Raw genomic sequence first — 27365 nt, 5'->3', positions numbered from 1 at the left:
AGTGTCAACTAGACCATGGAGCAATGGAAGAATGTTGCTTAGTCTGATTGATCGCATTTTCTTTTAGATCAGGTGAATGGCCGTGTGTGGGAAAGAGATGGCAGCAGGATTCACTTTGGGAAGAAGACAGACCAGTGGAGGCAGTGTTATGCACTGAGCAGTGTTATGTTGGGAAACCTTGGATCCTGGCATTCATGTGGACAGATACCACCTACCTAGAGATTGTTGCAAACCATGTGCACCCCTTCATGGCAATGGTGTTCCCTGATGGCAGTGGCCTCTTAGCGTGATAATTCACACTGCAAACATTGTTAAAAGAATGGTTTGAGGTGTTGCCTTGGCCTCCAAATCCCCCAGATTTCAATCCACTTGAGCATCTGTGGGATGTACTGGGACAACAAATCTGATCCATGGAGGGCCCCACCACTCAAATTGCAGGATCTACTGCTAATGTCTTGGTACCAGATACCACAGGAAATGTTCAGAGATTTGGTGGAGTCCATGCCTCTATGCATTAAAATTATTTTAGCAGCATGAGGGTGATCTTCACGAGTTTAGGCAGATGGTTTTATTGTTGTGGCAGATCAGTGTATGTGCACCATTTTGTTTACTGAACATCTACATTACCATTTAATGTATACAATAAATAAATAATTATACACAGGTAGTTCTTATGCTCAGTTAATATTTGTTTACTGATGCATGCAAATAATGGGGTCATTATATATAAACCAAACTGGAAACCATAGCAAAATTAAAATCCTGTTAAGAGAATCTAAATAATCACAGCACAGTGTTCAAAAAAGTCTGTGTTGAACCCTCCAGATACAAGCCTGTAGCTAGCATTAAAGGGACACTATGTTATAGGAAGTGTTTAAGAAGGCTGTGCAAGTCACATAAAGGGAGGCGTGCCTAGGGCTGAATAAACAGTAATTTAACTCCTAAATGGCATATAATTGAGCAAGGAGTCTGCAGGGACGTGATTTGTGCACCAAAACTGCTTCATTAAGCTAAAGTTGTTTTGATGACTACAGTGTCCATTTAAAGAAGTTGGGATATGAGATGTCACCTAATATATCTATATATGATTTATTGTGTCCTTCAATAGGTCTTCAAATTACAATTCTAAATACAATCAATTTTTTTGTACTTCCCAACAGCAAATTCAGTGTCATGAAAACATGGTGGATTTGTCAACCCAAACTTTGGGTAATATTTGCTCAGGAGAAAAACTCTAACAGGTTTATTTACTGAAGTGAGAGTACGGCCAGAGTAGCCAAGTCAAAAATATATCTGTCCAGGGGCGTAGCCAGAGCCTTTGGCACCCAGGGCAGATCCTGTGTGTGTCTCTTTGTGCCCCTCAGCTCCTCTTTGTCTCTTTGATTCCCCCAGTCCCTCTTTGTCTTTGTGCCCCTCAGCCACCCTATGTGTCTCTCTGTGCCATTCAGTCTGTCTTTGTGCCCCCTAATCCCTCTGTGTCTCCTTGTGCCCCCAGCCCCTCTGTGTCTCCTTGTGCCCCCAGCCCCTCTGTGTCTCCTTGTGCCCCCAGCCCCTATGTGTCTCCTTGTGCCCCCAGCCCCTCTGTCTGTGTGCCCCCAGCCCCTCTGTCTGTGTGCCCCCAGCCCCTCTGTCTGTGTGCCCCCAGCCCCTCTGTCTGTGTGCCCCCAGCCCCTCTGTCTGTCTGCCCCCAGCCCCTTTGTCTGTCTGCCCCCAGCCCCTTTGTCTGTCTGCCCCCAGCCCCTTTGTCTGTCTGCCCCCAGCCCCTTTGTCTGTGTGCCCCCCAGCCCCTTTGTCTGTGTGCCCCCCAGCCCCTTTGTCTGTGTGCCCCCAGCCCCTTTGTCTGTGTGCCCCCAGCCCCTTTGTCTGTGTGCCCCCCAGCCCCTTTGTCTGTGTGCCCCCAGCCCCCTTGTCTGTGTGCCCCCAGCCCCCTTGTCTGTGTGCCCCCAGCCCCTTTGTCTGTGTGCCCCCAGCCCCTTTGTCTGTGTGCCCCCAGCCCCTTTGTCTGTGTGCCCCCAGCCCCTTTGTCTGTGTGCCCCAGCCCCTTTGTCTGTGTGCCCCCAGCCCCTTTGTCTGTGTGCCCCCAGCCCCTTTGTCTGTGTGCCCCCAGCCCCTTTGTCTGTGTGCCCCCAGCCCCTTTGTCTGTGTGCCCCCAGCCCCTTTGTCTGTGTGCCCCCAGCCCCTTTGTCTGTGTGCCCCCAGCCCCTTTGTCTGTGTGCCCCCAGCCCCTTTGTCTGTGTGCCCCCAGCCCCTTTGTCTGTGTGCCCCCAGCCCCTTTGTCTGTGTGCCCCCAGCCCCTTTGTCTGTGTGCCCCCAGCCCCTTTGTCTGTGTGCCCCCAGCCCCTTTGTCTGTGTGCCCCCAGCCCCTTTGTCTGTGTGCCCCCAGCCCCTTTGTCTGTGTGCCCCCAGCCCCTTTGTCTGTGTGCCCCCAGCCCCTTTGTCTGTGTGCCCCCAGCCCCTTTGTCTGTGTGCCCCCAGCCCCTTTGTCTGTGTGCCCCCAGCCCCTTTGTCTGTGTGCCCCCAGCCCCTTTGTCTGTGTGCCCCCAGCCCCTTTGTCTGTGTGCCCCCAGCCCCTTTGTCTGTGTGCCCCCAGCCTCTTTGTCTGTGTGCCCCCAGCCCCTTTGTCTGTGTGCCCCCAGCCCCTTTGTCTGTGTGCCCCCAGCCCCTTTGTCTGTGTGCCCCCAGCCCCTTTGTCTGTGTGCCCCCAGCCCCTTTGTCTGTGTGCCCCCAGCCCCTTTGTCTGTGTGCCCCCAGCCCCTTTGTCTGTGTGCCCCCAGCCCCTTTGTCTGTGTGCCCCCAGCCCCTTTGTCTGTGTGCCCCCAGCCCCTTTGTCTGTGTGCCCCCAGCCCCTTTGTCTGTGTGCCCCCAGCCCCTTTGTCTGTGTGCCCCCAGCCCCTTTGTCTGTGCGCCCCCAGCCCCTTTGTCTGTGCGCCCCCAGCCCCTTTGTCTGTGTGCCCCCAGCCCCTTTGTCTGTGTGCCCCAGCCCCTTTGTCTGTGTGCCCCCAGCCCCTTTGTCTGTGTGCCCCCAGCCCCTTTGTCTGTGTGCCCCCAGCCCCTTTGTCTGTGTGCCCCCAGCCCCTTTGTCTGTGTGCCCCCAGCCCCTTTGTCTGTGTGCCCCCAGCCCCTTTGTCTGTGTGCCCCCAGCCCCTTTGTCTGTGTGCCCCCAGCCCCTTTGTCTGTGTGCCCCCAGCCCCTTTGTCTGTGTGCCCCCAGCCCCTTTGTCTGTGTGCCCCCAGCCCCTTTGTCTGTGTGCCCCCAGCCCCTTTGTCTGTGTGCCCCCAGCCCCTTTGTCTGTGTGCCCCCAGCCCCTTTGTCTGTGTGCCCCCAGCCCCTTTGTCTGTGTGCCCCCAGCCCCTTTGTCTGTGTGCCCCCCAGCCCCTTTGTCTGTGTGCCCCCCCAGGCCCTTTGTCTGTGTGCCCCCCAGCCCCTTTGTCTGTGTGCCCCCCCAGACCCTTTGTCTGTGTGCCCCCCCCAGACCCTTTGTCTGTGTGCCCCCCCAGACCCTTTGTCTGTGTGCCCCCCCAGACCCTTTGTCTGTGTGCCCCCCCAGACCCTTTGTCTGTGTGCCCCCCAGACCCTTTGTCTGTGTGCCCCCCCAGACCCTTTGTCTGTGTGCCCCCCCAGACCCTTTGTCTGTGTGCCCCCCAGCCCCTTTGTCTGTGTGCCCCCCAGCCCCTTTGTCTGTGTGCCCCCCAGACCCTTTGTCTGTGTGCCCCCCAGACCCTTTGTCTGTGTGCCCCCCAGACCCTTTGTCTGTGTGCCCCCCAGACCCTTTGTCTGTGTGCCCCCCAGCCCCTTTGTCTGTGTGCCCCCCAGCCCCTTTGTCTGTGTGCCCCCCAGCCCCTTTGTCTGTGTGCCCCCCAGCCCCTTTGTCTGTGTGCCCCCCAGCCCCTTTGTCTGTGTGCCCCCCAGCCCCTTTGTCTGTGTGCCCCCCAGCCCCTTTGTCTGTGTGCCCCCCAGCCCCTTTGTCTGTGTGCCCCCCAGCCCCTTTGTCTGTGTGCCCCCCAGCCCCTTTGTCTGTGTGCCCCCCAGCCCCTTTGTCTGTGTGCCCCCCAGCCCCTTTGTCTGTGTGCCCCCCAGACCCTTTGTCTGTGTGCCCCCCCAGACCCTTTGTCTGTGTGCCCCCCCAGACCCTTTGTCTGTGTGCCCCCCCAGACCCTTTGTCTGTGTGCCCCCCCAGACCCTTTGTCTGTGTGCCCCCCCAGACCCTTTGTCTGTGTGCCCCCCCAGACCCTTTGTCTGTGTGCCCCCCCAGACCCTTTGTCTGTGTGCCCCCCCAGACCCTTTGTCTGTGTGCCCCCCCAGACCCTTTGTCTGTGTGCCCCCCAGCCCCTTTGTCTGTGTGCCCCCCCAGCCCCTTTGTCTTTTTGTGCCCCCCCAGCCCCTTTGTCTTTTTGTGCCCCCAGTCCATCTGTGTCTCTTTGTGCCCCCCAGTCCATCTGTGTCTCTTTGTGCCCCCAGAATACATACAGTGGCAGACAGGAGGGGAACCCTGTGCAGTGCACTCCCTTCATGACAATCACCTGGAAATTGCGCCCCCCTTATGAGTAGCATACAGTGCAGACCAACCCCTCCTCCTTTTAGACTTGTATCAGACTGTATCAGACTTAGAGACTTTTTCATACACTGTAAAAATATTACTTATTTTTCTTTGCAGGTCACTTTGTGAACATGCCAAAGAGCGATGTGAATCTGTACTAGGCTTTGTGGGACTGCAGTGGCCAGAAGACACAGACTGTGCCCAGTTTCCAGAGGAAAAATCTGATAACCAGACCTGTCTCATACCCGATGAAGATGTAGAAGGTTAGAATGCTTAGATGGTTTTGTTATGTATAGCTAATCACATATAATTTTTATCAATACAACTTTACAAAAAAAAAAGCAATTAAGTTCTTTAAATGGGGCCAACACAGTTCTAGATTTTATAAAATCACATCTGAATTTAGTCCATAAACTTGCAATGTTTGATGGTTATTTAAATACCTAAAGAATTGAGAGCAACGTGTATGCTCTTTCCTCTTCTGAGCTCTTGATTCTGTAACTATTTCAGTCATATCAGAACAAGGGCCTTCTTGAAGGTTCCTCCGCTGTCTGACAATATTTTTTCCAAATATTTGATATGAGATCTATAAAGAACCCAGTCAATGGGTCAGGTCCACTCTCTGAAGTAATCGATCGGTGCAATCCAAGGCGTAATAACTTTTCCACCTTGTGAACCACAAATGATCTTGTTACACCCTAGTGATACCGAAGGCCATGCTTTCTGAGCATTCTCCTAATGGAAAATCTATTTTTCCCCCTCTTACGAAGCACTGTAAATGGCAGTTCACTGAAGACTGAACATATGTGTGAATAGAAATGAATTTCCTTGAGAATTCTGGCATGGGACACAGTAGTGGTTTATACACCAGTGCCTCTGGTAACTTTTATAGCATCTCTGTTCTTTTCTGTTATGCGAAATGCATTGTATGTTTGAGGTTCTGGAACAAACGCAAAATCTGTGCAGTTGTTCAGGGATTCAAAACAAAACAATGCTATTGAAGATCACAAGTTGACCCCATGGTAGGGTTATATTGTTATTGGCATAAATGGCTATATTTCCCATATAAAACAAACGTAAAGACTTTGATGCCTGAATATTAAAATCTATGATGTCATGTTACATAATAAAACAAAGTTGAATTGGTTAATAAACAGATGAAAATGTTATTATACACATAAAATCCCCCTGGCATTTGGCCTAACATAAAAGCTAACTTAAAAAAAGCCAAATGATTACACTGGAGAAAATGGCAAAAATTATAGCTTGTGGTTGTTCAACTGTCAGTGTTTGTTAGCTATTTATTTTTTTGCTACTTTTGTTATCTTAAGATAACTGCTATACCCTGTTTCCTAGCAACAAATGAAAAGAAGCTGATAAACAGAGCCAATGTACTGCTAACTGTGCTAGTGGATTGGAGTATATTAAACCTAATGCACAGTCCATTACATTCGACTTATCATGTGAGATAACATGATAACATTGACAGACACACATACTTTATGTAATCCTAAAATAACTGCTAAATAAATAACTAAACGGTTTATTTAACCTAGTAGCTTGAATTCAGCCCAGGCTATAGAAGATATATGAACATAATAAAAGTTGATTGGCTTGGACAAAACATTAATTTTGTTTAGTGAGATCCCTGATTGTTAACATTTGTACAGGATATTGGATAATGCAAAGAACTCATTTGAGTACATTTTGTGTCCACAAGTTCGTGTTTTTTTTTTTTTTCCTATCCAGTTGAAAAGGAAGGTGATAATTGGGGTTTGCAATCCACTAATAATTCACAAATTATTAAAAACTGGAGAAAACAACATTAGTTTAGATACCTTTCCCTCAACTAAGGGGGCCTCTATGGTAACACCTCTACAGTAACTCCCAATAATTATAGCCCTATAAAATATTTATAATCCTGTTAAAATGCCCACAAATTGTTTCTGTTGCTAAAACCTACTTTATTGGTATCATATTATTTTAATGAGGTTAGAGCTGTAGGTGGAATTGTACACCATTCTGTTTATGAGAAGAAAATTCAAAATTAAATAAAAAAAAATTAATTACAAATCTAAATATTTAAAATATATTCTATAATATGTAATAAATTGTTAAACACAGATCTGCACACACCAAACACGCCATAAGAAATAGTGTATGTGGCTCACATTACAATAACCTACCAGTGGTTGAAAAATGCAGGACTGAAAGACCGCACTGAGGCAATAATCCTAACAACACAGGAACAGGCACTTAGCACCAGATCAATAGATGCAGAGGTCTACCACACCAGGCAAGACTCGAGGTGCAGACTGTGCAAAGAGTCCTCTGAGACAATCTAACACATTATAGCCAGGTGCAAGATGTTCAAAGATCAAAGACTGGCACAAACAAGTTGCTGATATTGTGTTCCAAACTATCTGGATAGAATATAACCTGGACTTGCCTAAATCCAGATGGGAGATATCACAAAGGGTAGCTGAGAATGACGGGGCCAAGATTATGTGAGACTTTTAGATCCAGACAGACAAGGTACTGGCCAACCAATCTGACATCATGATAGACAGAGTACAGGAGACTGCATTGGTAGTGGATGTGGCAATACCCATTGACTAGAACATGAGGCAGAAGGAACATTAGAAGGTGGAGAAATACAAAGGAATGAAAGAAGAGCTAGAAAGGATGTGGAAAGTGAAGGCATTACTAGCCCCAGTTATAATATATATATTTTTTATATATACATATTTAAATTGCAAATGTTGGGTCCAAAGAGTTTAGGTAGAAAAATACCTGGAATAGACAATTTTCCAATCTAGCTATATATATATATTTTTTTTAACCCCTTAAGGACACATGACATGTGTGACATGTCATGATTCCCTTTTATTCCAGAAGTTTGGTCCTTAAGGGGTTAAAACAATAAAACAATATCTTGATTTACTGAATAACAGGCTGAGGTATTGAGAATTGAACATGTACTGTATGTGCAGAAATAGGGTCCCAATTTGGTAAAATCCTTTTGAGATCCTAAGCTGACCACACTTCGTACTAGAGGCTACATGCGGATGCTTATTTTCCACACAGAGATTAACCTCTCAAATCCTCCATAGTAGATCTGATCAAACTCTAAAGACTGCCATTTATGTGTATATTTTGTATTGAACAAACTTTAAAATGTTCTACAGATTTGACGTGCACAGTTTCTCATTGCAGAGTGTTCACCCAGCCATTTCAAGTGCCGTTCTGGACGTTGTATTTTGTTGTCCCGAAGGTGTGATGGAGAAGCTGATTGTCAAGATGGGAGTGATGAAGAAAACTGTGGTATGTTGCCAACAATTATTTATTTTCAAATAAACAGGTCATCCTTTGCTGACAGAAAGTATTCAGTTGGTCCATGAGGTTCTTCAAGGGCAATGTAGAAATGTTTTTGACCTTGGTTAACCTTAAGAGTCAGTGGATGTCATATCAAATATTTTTCCCAGTAACATGTCATTGAAAAGGATAATATTTTTTGTTCGTGTTTTGTTCTCCTTTAACTTGGGATACAAAACGTTTCAATTTCTTGTTCCTACATAAATCTTGGTAAGAAACAATGTCTTGTGACAATAATTGAATTAATCACAAAAGCCTTTTTGCTATATGCCGATTAAATGTCCTTTCCAATCAATTCTTATCAAACTCTATAAATAGTGAAGGTAGTTTGTCAGCAGCAGCATTGCACGTGTGCCGGTGACATTCCACTGACCACATCGAACATTACAGATGAAGGGCAGACTATGTCTCTTGTGCTGATCGACTCATTCATATTCCGTATATGCAAGCTCATGAAACACATCCTTTATAAATTGCTGACTTGCACGGGTGGTGTAGGAATTGTCCCTGGCTCTATTAGGATAAAAGGATTGAGTGGGATTAGGATACCATTCGATATGCGATTTTGAATCTGTGTATCTCACACCACCATGACTGCACAGATCCCAGAGTGGTGAGGGAAATATGAAACATTAACTCTGTTACAACTAACCTGCAAACTGCCTGTAAACCGTCCATTCCTCTGCTTTTATAGCTGAGATCTCTCCTGTTTAATTTGAACATGAAAATTATTTGGTAGTGTCATTGAGAGTAATTGAGAAACGACCCCTGTATGATTTAAATGCTTTCAAAGTTTCAATATTTGTAAAATACCAGACTATCACTTAGATCAGGGTTAGGCAACCTTTTAGCAGCACTGTGCCGATATAGGATTGTGATGTCCCATAGCGTGCCGGTCCTATTTTTAAAAAAAATGAGGTGTGTATGCTGCCGTATCCTGCTTGTGTTATTTTTACTGTAATTGCTTTGTATCGTTGTATTTGTGCATATATGCAGGGCCGTCTTTAATATTGACTGGACCCTGGGCAAAGCATTTTTTGGGGGCCCCCTGGACCCTGTATCCCCTCCCCAGGCGTGCAATCACGTCCTCCACCTCAACGCAGTGGCGGACCTAAAGTAGAGAGGTGCAAGAATTTTTTTGGGCCTCCCTGTTGCACGAGTGATTAAAAGGTAGATCCCCATCTGTCATGCAACTCCAGTAATTGACAGCTGGGGCTCTACCATTTACCCATGTTTCCAGGTCTTAGCACTAAGCGGTTTTTGTGTGTTCGAATGTAAACATGGAATATGTTTGTATGTGGTGTTGGCGTGACTGCAAGCATGTATTTGTGTAGTGTTGGTTTTTGAATTCAGGGGTGTATTTACATATAATTTTGGTGTGTAACACAGACATGTGTTTGTACGTAGTGTTGAAATTTGAATGTCGGGGTGTATTTGTGTATAGTGTTAGTGTGTGAATGCTGAGATGTATGCACATATACACGCACACAGAGATATATACACACTGAAACATACACACAGACATACTGACATACTGACACACACACACACAGATATACTGACACAGATTTACTGACACACACACACAGACATACTAACACACACACACACACAGACATGCTGACACACACACACAGATATACTGACACACAAACAAACTGACACACACAAAGATATACTGACACACAGATATACTGACACACACACAGACAGACATACTGACACAGACATGCTGACACACACATACTGACACACACAGATATACCGACACACACACATACTGACACACAGACATACTAACACACACTGACAGACATACTGACACAGACATACACACACACAGATATACTGACACACACAAAAATTACACTTTTAAACCCACCCTCCAGTTTCCTACGTTTCCTGCTGGTGGCTGAAGGTGTTGGGAGTTGAGGTCTGGCTCTCTAGGCCAGCCCCCATCCACTCTGCCTACTCTTCTTTCCCGCACGCTCCTCTCTTTGTGGGAGGAAGTGATGCACGGCCGTCACTTCCTCCCAGCCTGTTGCCAAAAAGCAAGGGGCCTGCTCGCGCTGTTAAAGCGCCTCAGTGCGCCACCGGGACCCTGCTGACAGAAGCCCACCGGGTGGCCCTTTGTGCACGGGCCACCCGGTGGGCCTCCTTAGTGTGCGGATTACCGGCCGGGGGTTAGAAATAGTTGAGGCCAGCGGGGCTCACGGTGCAGCTGCCCAGTTTGCCCCACGTTAAAGACGGCCCTGCGTATATTAGCTATTATATTGTATATGTTCATGAGTAGTTTATGGTATTGTGTATGATACATATGAATGTGAGTTGTGTATGGGGGCTGCTTGTGGAATTGTGTGAATGGATATGTCACATTGTGTGTTTGGTAGTGTGTGTGGGGGCTGTTTGAGGTATTGCATGTGAGAGACTGCATGTGGGGTTGTGTGCATGTATGTGGATTGTTAGTGGTGTTGCGTTTGTGCAGATTATGTATATGTTTGTGTGTGGGCTGTCCGTACTATTTGTATGAGGGATTAAACAGGAATGCAAGATTCTGCATTCCTGTGTATATCTAGCAGTCTGGGTGGCTTCTCCAGGTTCCAGTGGGGACCAGACCGGCCAGGTACAGGTCAAGGACAGGAGCTGCAACAGCAACTGCGAGCTGCTCTACTACAGTGTGGATTCCTATTCACAAGTGCTGTGAAGTGATCTAAGATCACTTCCTCTACGTGCTGCAATGCATAAATTGAGGATTGTCTTTCACCACCTTTTCGGATTAGCAGATATCTGAAGTTTTACTGGGACTCCTGATAGGCCAGAGCCTATTTGTCTCTAGCAGCCTTGAGTGCCGTGCAAAGACACCTCGAGTGCCGTGCATGGCACTAGTGCCGTAGGTTGCCTACCCCTGACTTAGATAAATACCATACGTCACAGGTACCGCACAGATCATAGAACAAATTTATAGTAATTTTATTGAAATCAGAAATCTTGTACACAAATAACTTTATTGCTCCGGAAGCAATAATAAGTTATTGTTGTTATTGTTACAACCTTAGAAGGAAACCTCTATCAATTACAATGTTGCTCACAAAGAACTCTTGGTATCTCAAAATACTGTGTTGTTGAACTATAAGCTGAATGCCACCAACTGATATTTAGTAACACAACATTGTTCTGAACTAAATTGGATTTAATCACATACATATGTCTTAAATGTATTCTAAATCAGAAACTCTGCAATGTATAAAAAGTGTCATGTTCTGAAAGTGGAGCAGTCACCATGGTAACAAGTTGAACTCGCAGGCTTGTTGGATTGGTGACTCCGCCCATTTTCCATGTTTGCATCACTTTTCAGATCATACCCTTTTTATACAGTACCTAATAGGTTGTTTCTGTATCTCTGTATGTTCAATGACAGAACATATAATAATGATTAACAGATTTAGTAACTTGCAGGATAGAGATACATTCAGTGGTCTGGATTTCCACACTTTACACATACATAAGGTAGAAAAATAGAACTGAAATCTGTTTAAAAAATAAATAAAAAATAATAAGAATTAAAAACCACAAAGTAATAGTGCTTTATTGTCTATACACTTGTTACATTGACCAACACTAATAAGAGTAGTACTCACAAGCGTAGAGCCACTATAACTATCTAACTCAGAAGGACAGTTTACAGGATATCCTAATCCATCTTCTTCTTGCTTCTGTACCATTAGAATGAGGAAAGAAGTACAATAGTACAGTATGGGCCACAGGAATAAAACAATAATATTGCACTCATGCGGTTCCAGTTAATAAAATGCCCATTAACAACTCAGCCAGGAGAATCCGGAATCTTGACCAGAAAATGATTTTCTTCATCCAAAAGAATAAGTAAAACAAAAAATAAAATAAATGCCAAATCATTCAAGGATATCCTTGGTGATTAAAATGTCCAAAAAGCATTTTGCCCTAAAATGAGGGCATCCTCAGTTTGTATTGTCCCTCATTTCAGGGTGAAACGCGTTTCTGACATTTTATTGGACATTTTAACCACCAAGCATATCTTTGAATTATTTGGATTTCCACACTTAATTGTATATTCAGACCACACAAATATGTGTATGTTTAATATAGGTATATAAGAAGTAAAGATAAAAGTAACATTCTTGGGAACGAGTTCCTCTTTAAGTGGAACAGTTTAAGACCATTTGCCTAGCTTTTTTCTTTGTTTTAAATGCTTTTTATAAATAATACTATGCATCTAAACACATCAGTAATGACAAGATAATTGAATTACACTCGAAAGCTGTTTACAATTACAACAACAAAGCACTGAAAAGTCTGTTTGATTATTATGATTTGCTATTTTTTATTTTATTTTCTTTTTTACTTTACTTCGTTATTATGCAGAGGTGTAAGCAGAGCAGTTATATGACTCAACTTAAATTTTTACATGTACATATTACAGAAGATAAAAATGTATAAGCCAAATAATAAATAGGCAACAATTAACCTAGGTTAGAGAGTAATCTGTATAATTTTTAGCTAATGACTGCATACTTCTAAGCAATATGACTTAATACTAGATTATAAACCCCTTCTCTCCTCTGGCAGGTTGTATGGAAAGGGGTCTTTGGGAATGTCCAGTGAACAAGATGTGCATCAAACATTCAATGATTTGTGATGGGTTTCCAGATTGCCCTGAAGAGTTGGAAGAAAAAAACTGTTGTAAGTTTTTATTTTTTTGTTTGTTTGTTTTTATACAGTGTTCACTGTATAATAAGTTTGTTACAATAACATATTACCTGGCGTGAGGTTTGTAAAACATTATTCATTAACTTTGCAGCATCTTGCTCAAGTGATGAGCTTGTTTGTGCCAATCATGAGTGCATATCCCGTGATCGGTGGTGTAACGGTGTGGTGGATTGTACAGACAGATCAGATGAATGGAAGTGCAGTAAGTCAAATTATAATGGGATATATCTATAGTCTCATTGTGAGCATTGCTGAACAAATCTCTATAGTTTGTAGAAAAATATTTTTTGAGTTTCAGAGTTTTAATTTCCCTTGTCGGCAAGTGCTAGTAACAACAGGATTCTCAGCTGCACGACTTTAAAGGAGGGTGCTAACCAAAAATATCACCTAACGCCTAGTATAGAGACCTAGTATAGAGACATAACCAGAAATAGCACCTCACACACACGGTTAACAGACATCTGCCTATGTTGAAAAGAGATGATTTACTTCTAATTAAAAAAATAAATATATATATATTTGTGTGAAAACGGTGTACTACAGTGTACTACAAATTATTAAAATATTATGTATATATATTGTGCAGTACAGAGATAGGCACACTTCCCCGCCACTTGATTCACAGATTAAAAAATAACCAGTAGAGGTTAAAAAAAAGGAGGATTTTAATTTATTTTTTAATTCTCTCCCAACCCTCTCCCCCCCCCTAACCCCTCTTACACTTCTCACTTGATCTGTGAACAAAACCCATAAATTGATCGACCCAAATTCAGATACAGTTTGTAACAAAACTAAACTCTAAAGTCTACCTTTACTACTTAATTTACACCTGTATTGTTGGAAAGAAAAAAATATATAATTATTGAATTTATTTTTTTTCCTTTCCAGTCTCTATGTCTGAAAGTGAGAGCTCTTTCCTCACCATCCACAGGTCTGCATTGGACTATCACGTTTGTGCTGATGCATGGGAGGAGGAGTTAACGCAATGGGTCTGCAAGCAAATGGGTTTAGGGTAAGGTCAGTAGTTTGTAGTAATAATAAGATATTACTTCTCCTCAAAAAAGTGTATTACAATGTAAAATAAATGATAGTTTTTTAAAGTGGTGTAAGATTGCATTGTATGTGATGTTCCCAACAGGGAAACCAATCCTACATCCCACAGAATAAATATTTTTTTCTGTGCCTACACTATAGATGTTCATGTATGATTCTTCTTTTTGATTTTTAATCATCTTACATCATTCTAAAATGTTTCATTTTGAAATGTTGTAATACATTTTTTTTGTAATTTTTATTCTGTATCTAATGTTGGCTTAATACCCATTCAACAGGCCTAAAATCCTAGGTCAAGTTATCTATATATTGTCTGAGCATCAGAGTTAATACATTTCACTGCTTTCTGCAATGTGTAGTTTGTGCTGTAGATGTGTCAATTTTATTTTTTATTGTGAAGGTATTTTTTATTTGGTTTGGTTCACAAGGGTTTAAAGGTCTACAGCATAAAGGTGCATCACATAAATTACAGTATTGGTTTCTTATTGGGATCACTGGCAATGACCCTGGTAGCCGTAGCAGAAGGAGCAGAAGAAAGATATTACGATGAGCTATGTAGATGGCAACTCCGCTATTTTTCAAAACCGCTTATTAGCACCTAGTAAGCAAATCCTGGCAAGTGCATGGCGTGATAATCGTTTAATAAGCCTTGTGGGGATTATACGAAATACAGCGTGCGATTTACTGAGTGGGATCTGGGCACGCAAAGCTAGTCAACTCTGCCAGTTGTACTAAACGTGTTTTCATGTGGCAGTCTTCTTTGTTTTGTTTGCCAAGAGATATTCTTTTCACAGATGCACTGTCAGGCAACTCGAACAATTCTTCTCTAACAAGGACCAGTGTATTAAATGGGTTTATCCTCGCAGATCAGTGGGACATACAAATGTCAACTCAGATGTAGCTAACAGCTAGTATCCTGGGAGCTGTAGTTAATCAAGAAATGAAGGGCTAATATAGGCAACTTCGGTGCTATGTGCTTGTGACATAGTGTATGTTGTGTTTTTGTTTTTTAAATTTTTCATTTTGCTTGAAAGTGTTTTTATATAATTGTAATGTATTGCAGCTTTCACTGACCTGAAAAAAATAAAATAGGATGAATGATTTGGATCAAGCAACAGTGGAACATATGTTTGAAGTATTTATTATAATGTAGCAGGGCGTAAATTTCATAATGTATGTTGTACTGCAGTGCACAGCAGGAAAAGAAGGGGTTAGCGTGTGGTTATGGATGGCACACATCATGAATTTATTAGCAGAGAATGATAGTGGGTTTTCAATATTTTATTGTTTTGCTTTTATTTCAGGACTGGGATAAATTAGTGAAAAGGGACTAGTGGAATTATTTTACAGGATTAATGCGGCGGGGGAAGCCTTGAGGAACTCACCAGCTGTTTCTGTTTCATTCTGTATTGATATGAAAGCATAGTGAATGTAAAAGGAGAATATACCTCTATCTAGTCTCCATGAAACTTTTATGCTCTAAAGAAATTGTATTATTTTCAAACAAACTGCCACTAGACTATCAGTCTGTTAAACGGTTTCTGACTGGATTACTAAGGAAGTGTGTGATTGGAGCCCTGAAAGTTGAGTTACGTAACATTGACTGATTTATTTTTACTTTGCGCGTTAGGGGCCCGTCCATGACAGAAGTTGCACTAGAACCCGACCATTCACAACATAATCAGTGGCTTCATCTGAGGACAGACTGGAAAGCAAAGAATGGATCGACATTTCATGAACTGCTTATAAAAGGGTAAGCAATCTAGGAGTCTTATTATGGTGCAATCAAAGATAGACAGTAAAGTCTACTAAATGCACACTGATATATTTACTGAGCAGCCACAACATTAAAATCATAATGTGGAGCTACTCCTCTTGCTGCCAAAACAGCTGTGATACGTCAAGGCATGGTATCTGGTACCATGACGTTAGCAGCAGATCCTTTAAGTACTGCAAGTTGCAGATTGAGATCTGGAGAAATTGGAGGCCAAGGCAACACCTCAAATTCTTTATGTTCCTCAAACCATTACTGAACAGTTTTTGCAGTATGCATTATACTGCTGAAAGAGGGCGCTGCCATCAGATAACACAATTGCCATGAAGGGGTGTGCGTGATCTTTAATAATCTTTAGGTAGGTGGTATCAATCAGAGTAACGTCCACATGCCAGGACCCAAGGTTTCCCAACAAAACATTGCATAAAACTACCTCCGCTGGTCTGCCTTCTTCCCATAGTGCATCCTGCCGCCATCTCTTCCTCAGGTAGTCAATGCACATGCACCTGGCCAGCCACCTGATCTAAAAGAAAATGTGACTCATCAAACTAGTCAAACTTCTTCCATTGCTCCATGGTCCTCCTTTTAAAGGTATCTTTAGTGGTGGTGGACAGAGGGTCATCATGGGCACTCTGACTGGTCTGCGACTACCCACCTCCATACGCAGCAAACTGAGATGTACTGTGTGTTCTGACACCTTTCAATCATGGCTAGATTTAACTTTTTCAGCAATTTGAGCTACAGTAGTTCTTCTGTGTGATTGGACTAGACAGGCTAGTCTATTCCCCTTCCGCCGCACAATAATGAGACTTGGACACACGTGATTCTGACGCCTGTTCACTGGTTATCCTTCCTTGCACCACTTTTGGTAGGTACTTATTACTGCATACCGGAAACATCCCTCAATGTTATGTTGTGCCAATCAGTGTATACATCCAAGATGTCCAGAGGCAAGTACAACCTCTTCTTTAGCGTGGTACACTCGCTGGAAACACATTCTCGCCCGACAAGGGGACAATCATTGTCTGACGGCAAGTCACGAGAGGTGCCCAAGATGGCCGCCATACTACACTCTGAGCAAACAACGGAGGATCCAGGGCTCCAGCAATGGAGACGGCTCTTCGAGGCTAGGTTCAATCAAATTTGCCAAGCATTTTGGAGAAACCTACAACACAGGACTCCATCTCAAGCCTCACTCGTGAAGCAGCAGAACGTACCGGCAGCGGTCCGCCCGACCCACTCCAGGCGGGGGACCCACGCTGGGGCGCACTCACACCGCCACCCTCTCAGCCGGAAGGCCCCTCGCAAGCCGAGGAACCCCGAGAACCTGGCACACACTAGGCTAAGAACTGCCGCACTTAAATCAACCAGGCGACACCTCACAAAGCAGCAAACCACTAAGAAGCAACGGAGAGTAGTCGGTTACAGCCAGCAAAGGAGTCTCCACTACAAACGTACCTCTGACTACTCAGACCAAATGGAGGTCTACCGGAGAGACCCGAGCGGCAACTCCCGCCAACGGGCCATCCATCAAGCGTAGGGACCCTCCACGGAGGAGAACAAAGCAGCCACCTACCTCTTCGCATGTCCTAATAGCTTCCCGAGTCAGGGGATTGGCTGAGTCAGAGACTCTCTCAGGACAGCGGACAGTATTATTTAACTCTGAATCCGCCATGATACAGATGGACACCATCTTACCTGAACGCTTTACCATGCCGTAAGGACTAAACCGTATTCCAGCAGTCACTCTACCCAATATGCGCTGATTGTGTGACCTTATGTCTCTCACTACTATTTGCCTATGAATGCAGCACATTTTAATGCTAGTTAATGTAGCCCATTGAAGTATATACAGCAGGTTGTTAATCCCATACATAATCCAATGAGCCTGATTATAACGCCTACAAAATGTACACTAGCTTGGTAAATTAAGCATACACTTAGTTACCTACTGACACAGCAGAGCTTTAACATGTCTAGAGAGACTAGCGATGTGACTCTATATGGAAGGCAAATCTTAGCACTGTTAGCCACTATCTAGCCTATAGACCTCCTAGCCTATACACTCACAGCATGACTACCATATTTTAATTAGCAACTGCTAAACTAAAAAACAGGCTCAAGCATTGTGACTACGCTAGCATAGCAAAATTAGTACCGACGAGCAACTACTATGTTATTTTATTTCATTGTATTCTAGTTAAGCTTACTCTATCACTTTAGATGTTTAATCGATATACCTAGAAAATATAAAATTGTGCGACTTATCATGCCACTGTCTAACTGATATGAACCTTTAAGTACGCTGTTGTGGCGTCAGCTGATAACGTGTAACCACCTGCACAACAACAATAAAGAATTTAAAAAAAAAAAAAATCTCCTGACCATCTCTCTTTTAAAGAGGAAGCGAGTAATGCTTATACATAGCCCCCCTAATGTTATCAAACCTTAAATATTTCACTTTATGACAAACTCACTTTTACATATGACAGCTCCCAGTAAATATATTATATAAATGATGTAGTTTAATGCTTTGTGAGCTGTTAAAACAATACATGTTGCCACTCACTAGAGTGTCACCGTCCTGGAGTGTCAATGGGTGGTACAGTATTGTAAGGTAAGAAATAACATGTCAATCCTAAGTAAGTCCCCTGACAAAAGTGTTTGAAAAAAATCATACATTTATTTTGTCGCATAGAAAAAAAAAAGCAACAGACAAAAATTACATATTTATTAAATAGTGCCAAAATCTCTTCATATATTAAACAGAAAAGAGTTGATGGCACTTTGATAAAGCTCCCATATCGATTCAGTGCACCTGGCAGTCGGCATAGAGGAAGCAAAGGACAGAGGTTAATAAAAATGACCAACAGAGGGCTAAGATTGAGGTGTCCATTTGCAGAATAAAGAGGTGTGGATTTCTGAATTAAATTTTCCACATCTCACAAATACGTATTTTTTTTAAATACAGGCAAACTTAAACATAATATTAAAAGCCCTAAGAAATGAAGTTCCTCTTTAATACATTCCAGCATCCTTTAGAATATTAGGACCCAAACAGGAACTGACCGGAAAATTTTCAGGCAAAATAACATTGGACCAAAATAGCACTATCCAAGTCAACTACTTTACCAGATCGAAGTTTTAAATTCTCAACAATCTTCTATTTAGTGAGTAACAATGTAAATGTGTGGGCATACATTACACATAATGGCTGCAAATATAGATTCATGGGTGGGCAAGCAATTGTCCCTTGAATTGAAATTTTTCATCGAGCAGCAAAGTCAGAAAGTAAAGAGCTGGTATGGAATTGTTTCCCAAGCTGGAACCCCCAAAAATGTGTAATCGACCCCACATAGATCGATTTTACACTGTGGAAAAGTTGTCAGAAAATCTAGTTTTAGCCACATTCCTTAAAACTCTAAAGTTAATGAAAATGTTCCACAAATGGGAGCACCAAAAAAGTGCTGTCTACACCCAACAGAAAACTGTATATTTAAATAGCCCTACCCATTATACTCTACTGCCAATAACAGTTCTGATTGAACTATTGTTGTTCTTCCCTTGAGGCAATTCTTACTTTTTGGTGCTCCCCTCCACTAGAGGCATTTAAACCCTGCAATGTAAATATTGCCGTTCCTGTAAAACAAAATGGCACCCAGACCGCTTCATAGAGATTAAGCGGTCTGGGCGCCTATAGGGTCCTTTTAAGTGTAGCCATGCCTCGTGTACAATTCTCAGGTTTCATTTTTTTTGGAATGTTACAATGTACAAAGAACTTTCTTGCCTTTGTCTCATTTGGAGTAGTTCGGAAAAACGTTTGTGCTCCCTGTGTCTGTCCTCTCGTTTGCACGAATGTTTAATTCTGGCCAGATATAGGCTATGTTTTTTACTACATGACGACATCTGTGAATGATCTATATATACTGCTATTTTCTTTCAACATGTTGAAATCCTTATTTACAAACACGCCATATTTTTTAAATTATGAAAAAAAATGTATTTCACATATGAAATGTCAACATTTTTCAATCCAATATTTTTTCATCAATTGCATTTACCATCCTTGCATCAATTATAAAAATTCTCACTTGCTACCTACTTATATATTTAACTCAAATTGTAATAATAATTTTATTTTTAGAAAATGGACAGTGCTTTTGCACAAACACAGACACACACAGTTACAAACATAAGTACAGTTTCATATATGGATAGGCGGCTAAAACAACGCAATACTTGGGTAGGCAGCTTGAACAACCGAAACCAGAGTCTCTCCTTTGTGGTCGTTGATAGGTATTGTGTAAGAAGAGGGAAGCAGCGCCTTCAACATCCGCATAATAATAGCATGCTTTTTTTTTCCTTAGGCAAACCTGTGAAAGCCAAAGCAGAGTGTCTTTAATATGTACCAAAGAAGGTAAGTTGACCTCTACCATTACAGTATGTGCCGTACAGGGTTCATGTTTTGCACCATGTAGATTTTGGGGGAGTTGGATACATATAATGGCAATAATCCAAATCCCAGTACTGTAAATTAATCTCTAAATTGGATATTTATTTTTAAATTTCCTTTACATGAGAAGTTAAATATCAGAGCAATTAGACAAATGTGTATCAAATAATGACCATTTACATGTGGGAAATAAAATAAGCTTGCCCAGGATCAGTAGTTTTCAGGATGCATATATTGGGCAAAGTTGTTCAGGATACGTTTCATACTACACTAATAGATGATTAACCTTTTAAGTATGTATTTTTAGACCTAATGAGTTTGGATGTTACATTTCCCCCCTTTTCTAATATTGAGAGTGCTGCGAAATTATTTGGCGCTATATAAATGTCAATAATAATTTTAAGAATTATTTATTCGTGTAGTGTCAATGTTTCGGACCTGCTTTCAAAATCTTTCTCAAGATGTTGAGGTCTTGAGAAAGGATCAAATGCAGTTCCGAAACGTTGACACTGCACGAATAAAAAAACAATGATTTTTTTTCAATTAACGAAGACTTACGAATGCCCACATTCTTGTTTAAATATTTGGGGATATATATATATATATATATATATATATATATACACACACACACATGCGTGTTTGTATATGTGTGTGTATTTGTATAGTAACTATTACCGAAGATCTCCAAATTGTAGGTCAATTCCAAAATGACAATAGCTACATGTTACCTAGGTCAGTAATTGTGTGGTTCCTGTCCTGGTTACTTGCAAAAATCACATCCTTCTCTCACCATTTCAATGATATAAAAGAACTAGCAATGACAAAATAGTTGGTATAGAGGTCAGCTACTGCTATATGAAGGATATTGTAAGGTGATTGCATGATTTAAAGCGGATATTAAAGGAAAATCGTAAATCAAATCAAAATTCACAGCAGACTCTCCACATTTAAGTAACTTAAAATGAAGCAATTTTTCAGGAACGATCAGGTCAGATTCTGTGAAATGGCAGCTGGAGATTAAAGAAGCCTTTTAATAAATGAATTATTCCGACTGCTATGTATTAATCCGAACAAATGACCTAGATACTAGACACTGATAATAAAATAAATAGATGTTTACCCTTCGTGCTTGGAAAGTCAGATTGCAGGAGCACTCAAGGGTTTTGTATTTCAGAAAAACCCATAGTACAGACCTTTCTAACTATACCGTATATGGTATATACGTAATATTATTATTATTATTGGTATTTATATAGTGCCAACTTATTCAGCAGTGCTTTACAATATTATGGGAGGGAAAAATGTAACAATAAATGGGACAATTACAAAATGATACAGGAACAAAAGGTAGATGAGGGCTCTGCTCAGACGAGTTTAAATGGCACTCAACCCCGACAAAAATAAAGACACAGGAGTGTCAAAACATTGATGGAAAAATCGTGAATTAATTGAATATATATTGGAAAAGAGTGCTCCTGTCTTTACTGTGTGTGTGTGTATATGTTTGTATGTATGTATATAATATGTTTGTATATATGAGAAGGTAAAGCCTGTAATTGTGGGAGGAGTTGTTGTTTGCGAGTTTATTACAACAAAACCGTAAGTTTGTTCACTCAGCCCGTCTTGGGCCACGCTGTCCTTGACATTCAACATGTATTTGCCCCATGTTTAGTCTTTCACTAGCTAGGGAGGCGTTCGCAGTTCAGTCCGTATTCTACCGTCATTCAGATATGTCGATTTTCACTACAAACGTGAATTTGGCCTATTTTCATACATAGCATCATAGTGATACCTCTATAAGGTTAATGCATTCTGCTTACTGTATTTGGCCCTCATTTGGTCATATCAATTTTATCATATGCAATTACCCTGCATTTTAATGTTTAATGCTATGCTATATATTTAGTTTTTTATATTTGCAGATTATTGTTGTCGGCCCATATGGCCTTGGTTATACTTGTCAGCTTTGAACAGATCAGCATTTGTTACTTATGTTCACCATAAGTACCTATATGCATGGGCATCAGCAGGAATTTTTCCAGGGGGGGGCATAATTGTAATGACATCTATGCTTGGCCCCTTTTTGACAGTGTCATGAAGGGGAGGAGCATAGTGATTATGACATAAAGCCAGGGTGAATAGCGTTTTCACAACTATGGTGTCAGGAATACATGTTTGTATTCCTGACACTATAGTGTTCCTTTAAGCAAATTAAAGGAACATTCTGGTCACCATAACAACTTCATCTAAATGAAAATGCTATGATGCCAGGAAGCCCCTGGGTGCTCTTTCCTTTAAGGGGTTAAACCGCTCTCAAATGGTATAACCTCAAAGGCTTCCTCCAGCTCCAGGTCCCTCAGTGGTATTCAGCATCTGAAACGGAGTGTCAGGAAGTGCAGATTGACGTCAGGCATGGGTGCCGCTGATTGGCTAGAGTTGACAGTTGACGCTCTAAGCCAATCGCTAGTTCCCAGTTCTTAATTTTTTTTTTTTAACTTTTTTATGAATGGGGAGCTACTGATTGGCTTAGAGTGCTAGTTGACCGCTCTAGCCAATCAACAACACCCCTACCCAGCGGCACTCTGTGCTTCCTGACACTCAGTAAATAAAAGTGAACACATTAACACTGATATTTTTTTTTACCTCGGGAGATGAGAAGGTCCAGAGTTTCCCTGCCAGGCCCAGGTACCAAAGCCTTATGATGTGGTGTCCAGAATAAAGTGGAGGGTTCACTTCCTTTGTCCTTCCTGCTCCAATCTCCTTTTCTTTTCCTTCATTTGACAGTCTTCTTTTTCTTCTGACACTGTCTTCTATATTTGGCTCCTTCTGCTCCTTTCTGCTTATTTTGCGCCCTTCTGCTCCTTTCTCATTCTGATTCCTTTCTGCTCCTTGCAGACCCTTTCTGCTCCTTCTCCTACTTTAGCTTTGTGCTCCTTGCTGTCCCTTTCTGCTCCTTCTTCTACTTTACATTTGTGCTCCTTCTGATTCTTTCTGCTCCTTTACCTTTGTGCTCCTTCTGTCCCGTTCTGCTCCTTGCAGACCCTTCCTGCCCCTTGCTGCCCCTGCTCCTTGCATACCCTTCAGGCTCCTTGCTGCCCCTGATCCTTGCAGACCCTTCCTGCTCCTTGCTGCCCCTGCCCCTTGCAGACTCTTCATTTAGCACCCCTCCCCCCCATGCCTCACTTGCCTAATCTATGGGCTGCCCCCCCATGCCTCACTTGCCTAATCTTTAGGCTGCCCCCCATGCCTCACTTGCCTAATCTTTAGGCTGCCCCCCATGCCTCACTTGCCTAATCTTTAGGCTGCCCCCCCATGCCTCACTCGCCTAATCTATAGGCTGCCCCCCCATGCCTCACTCCCCTAATCTATAGGCTGCCCCCCATGCCTCACTCCCCTAATCTATAGGCTGCCCCCCATGCCTCACTCCCCTTATCTATAGGCTGCGCCCCATGCCTCACTCCCCTTATCTATAGGCTCCCCCATGCCTTACTCCCCTAATATATAGGCTGCCCCCCATGCTTTACTCCCCTAATCTATAAGCTGCCCCCCATGCCTTACTCCCCTAATATATAGGCTGCCCCCATGCCTTACTCCTCTAATATATAGGCTGCCCCCCATGCCTTACTCCTCTAATATATAGGCTGCCCCCCATGCCTTACTCCCTTAATATATAGGCTGCCACTTCATGCCTTACTCCCCTAATATATAGGCTGCCCCCCATGCCTCACTTGCCTAATCTTTAGGCTGCCCCCCATGCCTCACTTGCCTAATCTTTAGGCTGCCCCCCCATGCCTCACTCGCCTAATCTATAGGCTGCCCCCCCATGCCTCACTCCCCTAATCTATAGGCTGCCCCCCATGCCTCACTCCCCTAATCTATAGGCTGCCCCCCATGCCTCACTCCCCTTATCTATAGGCTGCGCCCCATGCCTCACTCCCCTTATCTATAGGCTCCCCCCATGCCTTACTCCCCTAATATATAGGCTGCCCCCCATGCGTTACTCCCCTAATCTATAGGCTGCCCCCATGCCTTACTCCCCTAATATATAGGCTGCCCCCATGCCTTACTCCTCTAATATATAGGCTGCCCCCCATGCCTTACTCCTCTAATATATAGGTTGCCCCCATGCCTTACTCCCTTAATATATAGGCTGCCACTTCATGCCTTACTCCCCTAATATATAGGCTGCCCCCCATGCCTTACGCCCCTAATATATAGGCTGCCCCCCCATGCCTTACTCCCCTAATATATAGGATGCCCCCCATGCCTTACTCCCCTAATATAGGCTGCCCCCATGCCTTACCCATCTAATATATAGGCTGCCCCCCATGCCTTACTCCCCTAATATATAGGCTGCCCCCCCATGCCTTACTCCCCTAATATATAGGCTGCCCCCATGCCTTACTCCCCTAATATATAGGCTGCCCCCCATGCCTTACTCCCCTAATATATAGGCTGCCCCCCATGCCTTACCCCCCTAATATATAGGCTGCCCCCCCATGCCTTACCCCCCTAATATATAGGCTGCCCCCCATGCCTTACTCCCCTAATATATAGGATGCCCCCCATGCCTTACTCCCCTAATATATAGGCTGCCCCCCATGCCTTACCCCTTTAATATATAGGCTGCCCCCCATGCCTTACTCCCCTAATATATAGGCTGCCCCCCATGCCTTACTCCCCTAATATATAGGCTGCCCCATGCCTTACTCCCCTAATATATAGGCTGCCCGACCATGCCTTATTCCCCTAATATATAGGCTGCCCCCCCATGCCTTACTCCCCTAATATATAGGCTGCCCCCCCATCCCTCACTTCCCTAATATATAGGCTGCCCCCCATCCCTCACTCCCCTAATATATAGGCTGCCCCTCCATCCCTCACTCCCCTAATATATAGGCTGCCCCCCCATCCCTCACTCCCCTAATATATAGGCTGCCCCCCCCCATCAATCACTCCCCTAATATATAGGCTGCCCCCCCATCCCTCACTCCCCTAATCTATAGGCTGCCCCCATCCCTCACTCCCCTAATATATAGGCTGCCCCCCATCCCTCACTCCCCTAATATATAGGCTGCCCCCCCATGCCTTACTCCCCTAATCTATAGGCTGCCCCCCATGCCTTACTCCCCTAATCTATAGGCTGCCCTCCCCCCATCCCTCACTTCCCTAATCTATAGGCTATTTTAACCCCCACCCCACCCCACCCCATCCCTCACTTACCTGATCTGTAGGCTGTCTCTGGCTGCATGTGTTGCTCCCCTGCGGTTTCAATCAGCAGAGAGAAGCAGGGATAGCTGCAGCTTCCTATCCCTGTCTCTCTCCATACACAGCACCACCTACTGGCCGGCGCCGGTATTGCAGTTAATTTTAAATCTCACACGAAAAATAGCAGAACAAGCTGAAAAAGCCAGGGGGGGGCAAGTGCCCCCCCTTGCCCCCCCTGCGGACGCCCATGCCTATATGTATTCTATATGTTTGCCATCTGGGTATTCAGGCACTCATTGGGCCTACATAATAGCTATGTGGCTAGCTGTTGCTGCTGACTGTCTAAATTTATGTCAAGTCCAAACCTGGTCCTGTACATGTGGTTAGCAGTTATGGTACTGCCTGTTAATTCACTGTCCATCACTACTTACATTGTTTAAGCCCTTACTGGGCTCCGCACAGGCCTGGTCAAGTGTACTTTAACATAATGTTGGTCATAATTATGTCTGTTCTATGGTTATACGGACATATTCACGACCTTCATCTAAATATGTTATTTTTAAACTTCAAATCAAGACATGCCACATGGGTGTCACCAATAACATACTACATTGCAACTGGTCTACTCAAATATTTTCAACATTCATTAAACCGCATTCAATTGTATCATTATGCACCTGTAACTTCTCATTAGGCCCTCTTTTGGCCACCCTGCATCTAGGTATAGTTATGTTGAGCCCTCATTTGGCCTTCACTATCATAGGCAAGTGAAGGGTGTGCTAAACAGTGTGAAAACAGTATGTATACTTATCAATAGAGTGGTAAATGCTTACATGTAGAGAATCTAAAAAAAGCCCAACCTTTCATGAAAAAAAAAATGAGGAACAATCTTTCATGAAGAAAAAAAGACACAACTTTTCATTAAAAAAAATAAAGGTAAAATTATTACGTCCCCATGAGAGATGCAGGACATCACACATGTACGTTTATATTAGGTCCTCACTTGGCCTTCCACAACATATGCTTCATATGGCCCTCAGTGGGCAACCTACTACGATCACTGCCATGTTACTCAAATATCTCACCATTATCATCTCTAACAGTCCGACCATTCGGGCCTCTCACAGTTCAAGTTTGTTATACAAGTTATGATATGGAGCAGATCTGCCATTTTGCATCACTGTGTAAATTGCAACTGATCTACAGCTCAACAACCATTAACCAACCAACATCATATCACTCCATACACCCGCTAATTCTCATACTGCCCTTAAATGGCTACCCCGCTACTCATGAATAGTAATGAGCTCTCTCTGCCTTCTACCCCTGTACCATGACACATGGATCTTACTAGGCCTTCACTTACAGAAGCTTTATGCGGTCCCAGGTGGGCTTACATCTACAACCTAATTTCGGCCTTCCTGACACTCTACACGCGGCCCTCACTAAGCCTTCACTCCATTCATTACATATGGCTCTCTGTGGGCAATCCACTACGACACAATTTCTGCCACACATTTGGGAAATTACATATAACATTTCCAGCTTTACAACGGTCAACTACAACCCCGTCACTACGGTTGACTATTCCTCTCAGCCTTGTTATGCCCACACAATTACTTCCTTTACGACCATTTCGCTGCACTCCTGAGAACCAAGAACCCCTGATTACACATTTAACCATATTCAGGTCTGTCACGGTTTACCTAAGCCTTGTATAACTCACTACTCCTGTCACAGGCACTTACTATATCTTACATATTTTGCTTTCTGCTAGTAAACTAGAGCTAGTAAATATGTCCAGTATGATATATAGTGATGTCGCGAACACAACATTTTCGGTTCGCGAATGGCGGACCCGAACTTCCGCAAACGTTCGCGAACTGGCGAACCGGACGAACCGCCATTGACTTCAATGGGCAGGCGAATTTTAAAACCCACAGGGACTCTTTCTGGCCACAATAGTGATGGAAAAGTTGTTTCAAGGGGACTAACACCTGGACTGTGGCATGCCGGAGGGGGATCCATGGCAAAATTCCCATGGAAAATTACACAGTTGATGCAGAGTCTGGTTTTAATCCATAAAGGGCCTAAATCACCTAACATTCCTAAATCACAATGGATATGGATTGACACCTGACATATGACATATTGACACCTTGACATATGGACTGACACCTGTCCTCGGAGCCCCTGATACACACTGACACAGAGCA

At 43.3% G+C, this 27365-nt stretch overlaps 1 protein-coding gene across 1 annotated transcript in view; it reads left to right on the top strand.

Annotated features, from left to right (window-relative positions):
- CORIN (corin, serine peptidase) overlaps positions 1-27365 on the top strand; it is a 281043-nt gene that overhangs the window by 201406 nt on the left and 52272 nt on the right. Inside the window, exons 12-18 of the mRNA XM_063457921.1 lie at positions 4655-4800; positions 7754-7861; positions 12518-12631; positions 12750-12860; positions 13547-13670; positions 15342-15464; positions 19853-19902. Of these exons, the coding sequence (XP_063313991.1) occupies positions 4655-4800; positions 7754-7861; positions 12518-12631; positions 12750-12860; positions 13547-13670; positions 15342-15464; positions 19853-19902 (776 nt within the window). The remainder of the gene's footprint in view (positions 1-4654; positions 4801-7753; positions 7862-12517; positions 12632-12749; positions 12861-13546; positions 13671-15341; positions 15465-19852; positions 19903-27365) is intronic.

Source organism: Pelobates fuscus, chromosome 6 (assembly GCF_036172605.1).
Source record: "Pelobates fuscus isolate aPelFus1 chromosome 6, aPelFus1.pri, whole genome shotgun sequence".
In the NCBI taxonomy this organism is placed as follows: domain Eukaryota; kingdom Metazoa; phylum Chordata; class Amphibia; order Anura; family Pelobatidae; genus Pelobates; species Pelobates fuscus.
The sequence above is the reverse complement of the archived record's forward strand: the minus strand, read 5'-3'. Positions and strand labels throughout refer to the sequence as shown.